The following is an 11664-nucleotide window of genomic DNA, read 5'->3' as shown; positions in this document are numbered from 1 at the left end:
AGAGAGATATCGGAAATGAAGAAAAGGGAGTGGTAAGATATCAAAACGCGACTCGTCATTTATATACAAGACCAATTGGGAATAGGATCCAAAGTATGAATTGTATTACTATTATTATTATTATTATTATTATTATTATTATCAGTCGCTCCAATCCCAATTCACTGCTATTAACACATCATACCCTTCCTCTGTCTTTTCATCTATCTATTTCAATCCCCTTGTTCACTCCTTACCATAATAACCATTCTCTCCACCTCCACACATTTGTACACAACACACAACCCTCTATTCTCTTTCTTTCCAACAAACACACATAGAGTACACACACTACACGGCCAACTTCCTCTCCGCATTCGTCAACGCCGCCTTCACATCGATCGGCCGATTCCTCGCCCTCTGAATGACGAGTTCCTTCCCTTCACCCCTCTCCACTGCCCTACCTTCGTCACCAACGGCACGATCCCTTCCTTCTCCCATCGCTGATCCCTCGCCACTTCGTGGATCTGCCGAATCACCTCCCGCATGATCGCGTTGTCCATCGACATCTGCTTGTACAGCTGCAGCGCGCGCTGCCCCTGCGGCTGCAAGAACGGATGCTCCAGCAGCCCGTTCGGGCCCTCAATCGCCGGCCGCTTCGCGGGATCGCGCTGCAAGCAGGCCTTCATGACGTCCAGCAGCCATGGATTTCTCGCGTCAAGCAATCGATCAGCGCCTACGACAGCGACGGGAACGGGATCTGGAAGGAGCTCTGGACGATCGCGAGGAGGCGTTGGTGCTGGGAAAGCCCGTGCCACGGCGATCGCTTGTACACCATCTGGTAGAGGATGCAGCCAAGCGACCAGACGTCCGCAGACCGGCGGATCTACGCTTCATTCGGCTCGGAAAGGCCCACGCGGACGCCGTGGTCGCCGGCATTTCCCGTCTCGAGGAGCACTTCCGGAGAGATGTAGGAGAGCGTGCCCATGAGGCTGTCGCGGAGCACGCTGGTGGCTTCGGGAGGCATGGACTTGGCGATTCCGAAGTCGATGAGCTTGAGCTGGCCCTTGACGAAGAGGAAATTGCCGGGCTTGAGGTCGCTGTGGATGATGTGCTTGTTGTGGATCGCGTTCACGGCGGTGAGCATCTGCTGCCACACCAGGCGGATGAAGTTCATGTCGAGCGATTCGTTGGTCTCGCGGGAGCGAGCGAGGTAGGATTTCAGGTCGGTTTCGCCGCATTCGAGGAGCTGGGAGTGAGGAGAGAGAGGGAGAGGGACGATGTGGAGGATGTTGTCGGTTTTGTTGAGTTCGCTGTCGATCAGCTCGATGATGCCGGGAGTGCCACGAAGGGACTTCAAAAGGGACACTTCGTTGAGGAAATCATTGTTGTGGACTTGATTGGACGGATCGGTGCTCAGCTTCACACACTTTAGCGCTAAAACGTCGTTTGATTCGTTTATTACACGGTACACCTTGCTACTCCCTCCCTCGCCAATCAATTTCAACTTGATGTACTTTTTCCCATTTATCTATATTTACAAAATACTGCTAAGCATATTACAATGATTGTATCTAGCAAATTCTTGGGTACTGCCATGGAGGGACTATCCTCAGGAAAAGAAGACATCGATTTTCTCTTCTTCTCTTGGCTTCGCTTCTCAGAGGAATAAGAAAACTTCCGCTCCTGAAATCGTTCTCCAGCTCCATGGCCTTCCGGGGTTTTGGCTTCTTCTTTTTCTTCTACCGGAGAGAAACGCTTTCGTGACGTAGATAAGCGCTCTTGCTTGTTTAATGGCGTTCGAGGGAAAGCGCTGTCCCCATGGTCTCGCAAACTGGTTTCCTGTACAGACAACTGTATTCGGCGCGGACCCACTGCACAATAAACCAATCGATCCAAACGACTACTTGAGGACTGGAGCAGTGGTCTTTGGGGCAAAGACAAACTCCTTTCCTTGTTCGGAGTATTCATACCATCTAGGAAGAGTAAAATGGAATGAGACTGGAATTCCAAAAATTGGCATTCATCGCCTTTTTCCCATTTTTTGAGTTATGAAGAGTCCTATTATACTCTTCTTAATTGCTATCATTTTTGTATGTGCAGAGAGAAAAATGGAGTTTGTCCCGAGCGACAATGCGTCGTTTAACTCCATTGAGATGTTTCAGGGGCAGCAAAAGTCAAACAGCAGTCTTTATAGTGTAACAGAATATTATTTTTATCAGCAGCAGGTGTATCATGGGAGGGGTGTTCAAACCAGTGCAATTATGGGAGCTTCGCTATTTTGGTATCCAGATATTGGAAAATATGTGCAAAAGCCATTGTAGAATCACGCATAGTTTATACCCTATTTTGAAGCGCTAAGCAGTATCGAAGTCGATACGGTTGTAATCACTTTATCTCCAAACAACGCAAAAAGCGAAGGATGTACCATGTCGTACAACATCTTCGATGATGTGCTCTACTCTCAACTGGCCGATCAGGACCTCATTACGTACCTTACCTCTATCCGTAAGCTACGCATCAAAGTAGTCCTTCCTCTTTGATCACGCCCCAGAAGCGAGCAAATGAGGAGAACGATCAGCTGCTTCTCCAGCTTTTATCCATTCTCCACAGCGCGCACGCTTCGTTCCGCTATCTGATCCTCTCCATCGAGCACTGTTCGTGTGCCTCGCTCTACTCCCTCGCCAAGCTGCTTCTCTCCTATCCCAAACGCCGTTTCCACTGTTTCCACCCTTTCTCCTAGTCTTCGTCCTCTCCTTCACCGACGTTTCCTCGTTCGTTTCCTCCTCGATGCCCCTCGATTTCCTCACCAAGGTTCTCCCTTTCCCCTCCTCTCACCGCCAGCCGCTCCGTCCCTCCTTCTCCCACGGGAATTTCCTGGAGTTCTGCGCGCCCTCCGAGCTGGCCGCGCTCCCCTTCAACTGGCGCGCCCCCGGCCTCGTCCTCGCGTTCTCCGCGTTTTTCGACGCCTCGCTCACCTCGCAGCCGTTCTATCCGTTCTGTTCGCTCCGCCTGCCGCGCTGACGCGTAGACTGGGGGCTGAGCGCGCCGCTGGGAGTGCACTACAGCAACCCGATCGATTGTGGGGGCCGAGCGGAGCGGTGAGGCGTAGACCGACTGCCCAACGCGGCGCTGCAGCGAGCCTTCGAGGCGATTCTGCGGTCGGAGGAGGCGAGAACGAGGCGGTGGAGCGAGGCGTTCGCGAACGCGACGGCGTCGAAGCTGCTGGCGTTCTCGGAGATGAAGAACCAGAACGTGTGCGTGATGTTTCATTGGCTGAACGAGAAGTGGGGAAGGAGGAGAGCGGTGAGGGGTAGAGAGGAAGTGCTCCTGCGAAATGGATGCGTGAATCGGATCAGCTCGCAGCGGAACAGCGTGCAGTACGTCCTCTTCTATCTCAAAGAGGCGTTTCGGACGCTGGCGGAGAGAGAAATCGCCGGGATTTCTGGAGTTCTTGTGAGTTTCATTTTCCATATCTTTTTATTATTGTTTCTAATAGTGTTTCTAATAGTGTTTCTAATAGTCTTCCTATTAGTGTTCTCTGATTGTTGTTGGCATTGTATATGATTGTTCCTATTATTGTTATTGTTCCTTCATTTCACCCATGCGAGAAGTCTTGATCCCTCCTGAGATTCGGTATGTTCGAGAGGGGAATTCGAAAGAACATTCGATCGAACGTCGCATCGTTCTTCAATACCCGCTTCGTTCTCTGGTGAACTTGACGTCGCAGGTTCGAACCCCGCAGATTCTTTTTTTTAGATCCTCATCCCTCCTCATAGTCTTTATCTTTCTTATCCTCGAGTCGGTGCAGAAACGAGGATTTCAAGTGTTCTCTTGCTCCAAAAGCAGAGTCTGGTCGAAGCGTTGGAGTCGATGTGCATGGATCTGCGACTTGATGCGAGCTGTTGGAAAGACACGCAGGCAGGCGTGTTCGTTTATCGAACGGTGGACTATCGCATCTCTTTGTCCGTCTGAGTTGTATCATTACTTTTTGTTTGCGTGTTTGTGGTGAAAACAGAGCACAGACCATAAAGTTGAAGTTTGTTTATGTATGACACTTGTAATAACTTTCCAGGAGAAGGTTCCAATTACATTTGTTATGATTATAATATGTACATCACAGTAAACAAAAATAGAATACACTTCCATTTTGAACCTAGTCATCGCCACAGTCACCGCCAAAGTCACCAAAGTCACCAAAGTCACCGCCACCGTCATCACCAACATTATAGTCACTGGCACTGATTCTTGGTACACGACCGAACAACTTATCAGAATAACACAGAAGAATACTTTGCAAATCACTTATAGCATCTGTAGCAACTATAGCATTAGAAGAATCTGAAACATTTGAAGAATTTGAAGAGTCTATTGTTTGGGTTAAGTCTAGATCCTCATCCTCATTGATAAAAGATTTAGATTGTTCGGCTAGCTCCCGCCATTCTCTTGTTACTCTTATGCGGTCTTCTTCGGTTACATCCCTAATTTTGCATGCTGGAATACCACCCCATATTTCTCCCTTTGGTACCAATACATTAGGCAAGAGTATAGATCCCGGGGTGATCATTGAACCGCTGCAAATGTGACAGCCTTTGCCAATTATTGAGCCTGTACCAATATAACAGAGTGGATCGATAACACAGTCCTCAAGGAGACAGCCTTCCTTAATAACACTTCTTCTCCCAATTACTGTTGGGAGTGAGGAGGGATTTCCATTAGCATGGATTGTAACATTGCTACAAATTTGGGAATAAGGCTCGAGTTTTACCGGATATCTAGCAGCTAAAGGGTCACAAGAGAAATATAGATTACCATGAATAGTAGATCCATGCCAAACAGAATTCCATCCTAATAATTGAACATCTCCCGTAAGGACAGCTGTATCATCAATATAATTTTGCTTTGGACATTTCGGACTCTGAACACACCCTATTTGAGCTGGATATCTTTTATAATGTGATGATCCTCTTATCTATATTTTACGAATAATAACTATTCCAACCATCCTTCTGGATATAGGAACTAGGTATTTTAAAACAATACTACCCACCATTAAGAATGAGACTATGTCGTTAATAGTCATGTTGTATTATATAGTTTTTCGATATCAGATTATTGCGATGGTATTTCTTTTTATAAATAACAGAGCCACTTCTCACGTTAGAGTTAAACTGAAAAATGACGCTCTGTTATTTTTCCTAACCTCTAAAACAAACAATAGAATCAAAATTCATTTCTTTGTCTAAAAAGGAAGAAAACAGCTGAGGCTGAGCATCGGGATAACTACATAAGGCATTTTCTTCCACACAATACGGGGTAAACACAGTTTCAGGAAGTTGTTTCAGTATGGAACATAACGTTTCGGGAGTTGCTTTGAGTAAGTAATTCTTCTCTGCCATGGCAGCCGCAATCTCCTGTTGATGGTTTCCCATCAGGCTTTCATTTACAACAACGACTAGACTCCGCTTTGCCCGTAGCGAATCGAGAATCGTTCCAGCACCTTAACAAAACAATAGAAAGATCAGCTTATACCTGCATGACCTACCACTAGGTCCACATTCTTTATGTATCCCGCTAAAGAATCGCAGTAGTCAAAAGCAACTATCCGTATCTAGGACGTGAAAACGGAAGTCGGTTAAAACATTGTATTTCCCATAATACTCATCATCGTATTCCTTTGCAGATGATCCATACTGCATGTACACTATAGAAAACTGTAGAGAGGCTACCGTCTCCACAAAGGCTTTAGAACATGCCACTTTGATAAGACTGTCAAAGCCTGTTGTTCCCACGGTAATCAGCAGTGCCTTAGGCCTGGCGGACATGGCTAAAGTTGAACTTAAGATTTACAACAAACAAAGAAAAGCCTATAGTACGGTTAGATATAAAATGTCCCGCTGACACAACCACCGCAGAGAAAGCTCTCGGCAGCTTTGAGGTTCAGCAATCTTCTATGCTGGTGTAGATATCATACAAGTGACTTTCACACTTGCAGATTAACGTCCCAGCAACAAAGCAAAGAAAGTCATACTTACCTAAACAAAAAAGTGAGAATTGTGGAGCCAACTAGTTTATGATGAGTTATGAAGCATGAAGCCTATTCAAGTTGATGTAAGTAGTTATATACTGGCGTGTATTGCGCGATAATTATTGGCCGCCTTTTTTGGCCATTATCTGCCAAAGTCGCCCTTCAAACTCTGTCAACTACATGCCGGCCGCTAAAAGTAGCCTCGCAAACCATGACTTCCATGAGCAGTAGAGAAATGGCTCCTAACGCGAGGAGGCATTTGGTCGCCTTTTTCGTCCAAAGATGCTCTTCAAAACCAGTCACCTACAAGCTGGTCGTCCGAAATCACCCCTCAAACCCCATCTACCATTGCTCACTGTAATGCACTTGGTTTTTTGGCTTTCATAAGAAGTAAAGGACGAAAAATAACCTTAGCTTATTTTGGCTGCTTCGAAGACCATGGCGGGAAACGCATGTAAACCGATAGCTGCCATTTTTCGCCTTTTTCCACCTGGCCGCCTTTTCGGACAATTTCTGCCATTGCCGTCCATTGCCTGCCATTGCCTGCCATTGCCTAAACGTGAGAATTCCCACCTTCAGACCGTAGTCCCGAATTCGGGCATACGTTTTCTGCCATTTTTCACCCTGCTGTCCAAAATGAATATTAACTTCTCCTTTATACTCTCGACAATCGGTAATGACTGAACGCAAGTGTATGCACGTTGTCGTCCAAGATCCATCGCTTGTTATCCGTGCACGTCATGTGTGTCTTGGTCTGCTCCTTCGTGGTAATATCGAATCCTTGGTTGTTGATTCGCTTGAAGCCACCTTCGATCACTGCATCTCCCTTCTTTTCTGCCTTAAGGACACGCTTGTACAAGTCGATGTTCTTTACACTCATTCTCTTTCCATCGATCACCACGTTGCGAGGAATTCCCTTTGCTGCGTTGTGTATCACATGCTTCTCATCAACCAAACAGTACATCTTCGGTCTCAATCCAACGAACTCTGTGATACGATGTCCGTTGTGTTCGTCCTTGAAGATGGGTCCAGGCAACTTCTTGTTGAAATTGAGGAACGAGTCCAATGAAGGGAACTTGTTCTTGTCCACTTCATGATCGTAATACTTCACGAGTTCACCATAGAAGTAGCTCGTGTTGTCCAATTCCGAGAAGTCGAACGATTTGTACATGTCACACATCTTGTGAACGATGTTAGCGCGATCGTGCAGTTGTACGATGAGCGAGTCCGTGTCCTGTCCCAACAGCTCCACGTTATCGAATGTCGTCTTGAGCACATTGTTGTAGAAATCGTAAATGATGCGCTTGGACATGTCCAGAATGGCGAACCCGATACAGAATGGCTTCACCACCTTGCGCACCGGTGTATTCAACTTAATGCCGATGAGATTCTCGGAATACATGGTAGTTCCAGCAATCACATCTTACCCATGCTTCTGAATGATTGCCTCACGTTCATTCCATGTGTTAGCGAACTTCACTTTCATCCGTTTCAATCCAATCTCCACAAATTTGCCATAGGTCGAGTTTGCCAACAGCTTGTAAAGGTTCTTCTCCACAGTGGTCTTGGATTTAGCTCGTTTCTCACTCAGCATGTTCACGTACTCGAAGATGAACGGTGCCTGCTTGAATCGAATGATGTGGTGAATGTGTGTGACTCGATATCCCTGTTGAATGTCCAGTTGCAACAGAGAGTAATGCACGAGATACTTGCGACGAGGTACAAGATCACAGATGAGCTTCGGTGTATTCACCTCTTTCACTTTGTCCACAATGTCGTTCTTCTCAGCGTACTTCTTGATTCCATCAGAGTACATGCCCGCCTTCTGTACGGGAAAGAATGGCAGATCATTGAACTTGTCGTGCAGCTCCACTGGTGCCTCGATGTCACACTCGATGAAGTATCCATACTTACCGAACGTCTTGAATGATTGCACCCATCCATTTGGATCACGATTGATCTTCTCCATCACTTCTCGTCGCTCAGGTACACCCACCAACTCGTAAGGCATCATTCGATGCATGGCTCCTCCATACAGGTTGTTCACATCGAGGTAGTAGATGCCTTGGGACGACGTTGTTTGCTCCTTGTTGTCAATGTCAACCTTGGCATGCCGTTTCACGATCTGTGTGATACCTCCTCGCAGGTTCTTCAATAATCGCATGAAGTCATCGATATCATTTGTCTCCATCAATCGAATGCCCTTGCTCTCATAGAATTCACCCATGCGATTCAAGAACACTTTCACCAGTTGTTTCTCGGCAAGTCCCTCATTCGCGTTGATGCGCATGATGTACTGAGCCCATTTCCTTGCGAGGGTCATGAGGCTACTCTCACTATGATTACCCTCCATTGTCACCTTCAAGAAGAGCGAATAGGCCATTTGTGGTGCTGTGATGTAATGCATGGGATCAACACCGAATGCATTCAGTGTAGTGTTTCGGAAATGCTCGAATGCATCAGCCATGAGAGTCACATCGAGTACATTGTATAATTCGTAGTATTCACCCCATGTCTTGATATCGAAGGTCTTCCACAGCTTCACCATGTGATCATATTCGTCTTGTGGCATCATTTCTCCCTTCATATCATCAATGCATTGCTCACGAGAAGGAATGACTCTATTGCTCATCGTCTCGTATGATTTGATGAGACTGTAAAACATGGGTTCCTTCCGTGTCAACAAATCGATGTATTCGTCACTCCATTGCTTACCTTGAGAATCACAGTACTTGCATAGTTGGTCTTTGGTGTGCACACAGAGGTCCAAGTTACCTCCAAAGTGTCTGTGCAACGATGGAACGCAGTGGACTACTGATGAGTTTCAACGAGTCCTTGAATTGAATGCCATTGTACTCGATCTGCATTTCCTTGTCCTTAGTGGTTGGAATGACTTCGAGATTCCCGCCAGGCATCGTCGCGATGAGCTTCATGATGAATGTGAAGTCGTAGTGCGATCCATTGTGGAAGTAGACTGGTAGACGATAGTTCTTCTTGTTGAAGGAGAGTTGTAGGTTACACTTGGTACAACAGGTGCAGATGTACTGTCCGGCTTCGAAGTGGCGTACTTCTCCATTTCCTGTGGTGTATTCACCTGCCACATGTGCATGATGTCTAACCTTGTCGTTTTCCAATTTCTTGTGGCAGAAGGGACACACGGTTGCTGAACGAAAGTCCCTCTCGACCTTCGATGTGCTCTCCAATGGCAATTCATCGAATAGATACGTTTTCACACTCTCTTGCAATTGCATGAGATACTCCATGAAAGGACGAAGATCTTCTTCGCTCTCGTGTGGTACATGAAAGACTCGAAGTTGGGTATCAATGGCTGGAATGCGTGACACGGCTAGACAGGATAGCATGATTGGCTTGTATCTGTTCTTGTCGTCAATGGCTGACTCGAAGTCAGCGTACACGAAGACCGGTGCTGGCATTTCGTATCTCTGGTTGGTGAATCGCAACCGAGTCTCCTCATTCGCCAACTCGTACTCCTCGCTTTCATTGACGAGTTCTCGATGTGCTTGTACTTCGTGATCATGAACAGCTTTGCGAGATCCAAAGAAGTCATCACAAAACCTGCACTTCACGTTTCTTGCTGTATGTCTATTCTTCACATCACTCTGACGAAAGATGCGATGTTTGAAATCGCTCAAGTCCTTGATGTACAAGAAATGCTTGGGAGTGCTTTCAGGTAGATTCAGATCGTTCAAGATGCAGAGGGAGAGGGGAACGTGATTTCTCCTTACCTTTGTACACGACATCGCATGTGAATAAATCGAATTGCTCCTTCGTCTCATCGGTGTATCCAGGCAAGAGTGTGACCTCGAATACATTGAGTGATACTTTCAACAATGCCTCCAATCTCGCAAAATTCTCTTCACTCGCGTTGAAGGGTGCATTGTCGCGAATGTCCATCGCCTCCTCCACTTCGTGAATGGTCACTCCGAATACTGTGTACTTATCGGGTTGTTTATACCACTTATTGTACACGGTTGCATCGCCAATCTTGCGATTCGCAATAATCTTGTGTCCGCCTTCACTTGCCAGAATGAGACACCGTTGCAGACATCGGTTATCATCGATGTTCAGGTTGATTACTGTGCGTCCGATGACGAACGGTGTTGGATGCTTGTGTCCTATGTATGTGCGAAGAGGGAACATCTCGACATGGAAGCCGATCCACCCATGGTACACGAACCCGCTGCCCTCTGTCTCCTGTTCCTCTACGGCATTTCTGTACCACTTTAGGTAGTCCTCGATCCACTCGTCGATACGATCTCGGCGAACGATGCGGAAGTGTCCCAATCGATCATCGGTGAGGTTGAGAATCTTGGGTTCTCCGTCATGTGTCAACATGAGATTGTATGCCATGATGGTGACGAAACACTGGTTGTACTCGCGCATACCAGTCATGATGAAGTTCTTCACGATCTCATTGAACTCTTCTGTCTCATCGAATACGAGGTTGATCGGTTTCACTTCCTTATCGCCCTTTTCACCCGGTAGTCGAACCCACAGTCTATTGTCATCATCGTTATTGAGACGAAAGTCTTTCTTGGTACGCTTCTCATTCATCCATTCCTTGTACATGTCTCCTTCCACGGTGTGATAGTGTGTGAGTGCATACCCGAGTGACGAATCGATCACATTATCTAAGCGTCCCTGTGAGACCTTGCGATCAAAGCGTTCGAATGCTCTATTGCGTCTTATTTCACGCCTTTTCTCCACGGTGTTCAGGTAACCGGGTAGGTGAAGTTGTCGCTTCTCACCGAATTTGTGCCCATCCCACTCGTACAGGTTGTACCGCTCATTCCATGTCTTGCTTCCTACGAACACGTACTTCTTCTCGTTTGTAGGGTCAGTCACTCGTTTACGACGTGTTACCTGTGCTTTCGGTGTTGCTAGTTTCATCCCAAATATCTTGTTCGACAGATACACTCGTGAATCAGGAATGGTCTGATCGGTGAACCTATCGCCGACCCTGTAGTACTTGGCCGCCAATCGCTTCCATGTCAGCCCACCGATTTTGATTTGTTTCCCAGTCTCAGGGTTGATAGTATATTCGTCGCGATGTGAACTCATTTATATTAGGGTCACAAAGTTTATAAGTGAATATACACGCGTGACCAAAGTGAATTAGTTGGGAGGCAAAGCCTCCCCTAGAATGGGAAAATGGCATGGCCATCCGCGTCATACTCGAACTCATCAATGTCGATGTACTCGGATTCCTACGACGAATCGTCTGAATCGTCGTTTGCGAATATCTTGTTGATGTCTGGGTCGTTATCGCACGCTTTGGCTTCTTCTTTCGTCATTTTCACCCATTGTCCTTTCATGCGTCTGTAATTGTCACGGATCAACTCATTGAATTCTGTGCCACCAATGATTAAGGGACGATTGTTGGGTGATAGCATTCTCGACTTGGGAACGTACTTCGTCGTATCCTCAGGCAATGGTTTGTCGTACAAGCGATTCAATTTCTCGTCGTACTTGAATCCACGCTTGAGAAGGTTCCAGAAGCGAACTCCGTTGATTTGAATTTCTCGTCCAGTATTGGGGTTCAATGTGTGAGTAGGTCTATTCATTTATATATTTATATATTTATATTTTATCTTTTAACCCCACTGGATGCTTTGATAAAAATGAAATACAAGAAA

The 11664-nt window shown here is 46.4% G+C and overlaps 3 protein-coding genes; all 3 read right to left on the bottom strand.

Moving 5' to 3' along the window:
* Positions 1–317: 317 nt before the first annotated feature.
* Positions 318–1156, bottom strand: GSBLH_T00001601001 (uncharacterized protein; the record flags this gene model as incomplete). XM_013040029.1 has 4 exons in its annotated part: positions 318–414; positions 444–690; positions 720–865; positions 896–1156. 4 exons carry the CDS (start codon positions 1154–1156, stop codon positions 331–333), a joined length of 738 nt encoding a protein of 245 aa, XP_012895483.1. The 3' UTR covers positions 318–330.
* Positions 1157–5177: 4021 nt separating this feature from the next.
* Positions 5178–6008, bottom strand: GSBLH_T00001600001 (uncharacterized protein; the record flags this gene model as incomplete). XM_013040028.1 has 4 exons in its annotated part: positions 5837–6008; positions 5622–5806; positions 5512–5590; positions 5178–5479 (listed from the first exon to the last, which is right to left on the bottom strand). The coding sequence occupies exons 2-4, from the start codon at positions 5802–5804 to the stop codon at positions 5178–5180; spliced, it is 564 nt and encodes a 187-aa protein (XP_012895482.1). The 5' UTR covers positions 5805–5806; positions 5837–6008.
* A 1422-nt stretch (positions 6009–7430) lies between these two features.
* Positions 7431–9258, bottom strand: GSBLH_T00001599001 (uncharacterized protein; the record flags this gene model as incomplete). The annotated part of the gene is made up of 2 exons (XM_013040027.1): positions 7431–8782; positions 8811–9258. 2 exons carry the CDS (start codon positions 9256–9258, stop codon positions 7431–7433), a joined length of 1800 nt encoding a protein of 599 aa, XP_012895481.1.
* Positions 9259–11664: the final 2406 nt, after the last annotated feature.

Source organism: Blastocystis hominis (assembly GCF_000151665.1).
Source record: "Blastocystis hominis, Singapore isolate B (sub-type 7) whole genome shotgun sequence assembly, scaffold_12".
Lineage (NCBI taxonomy): Eukaryota > Bigyra > Opalinata > Blastocystidae > Blastocystis > Blastocystis hominis.
The sequence above is the reverse complement of the archived record's forward strand: the minus strand, read 5'-3'. Positions and strand labels throughout refer to the sequence as shown.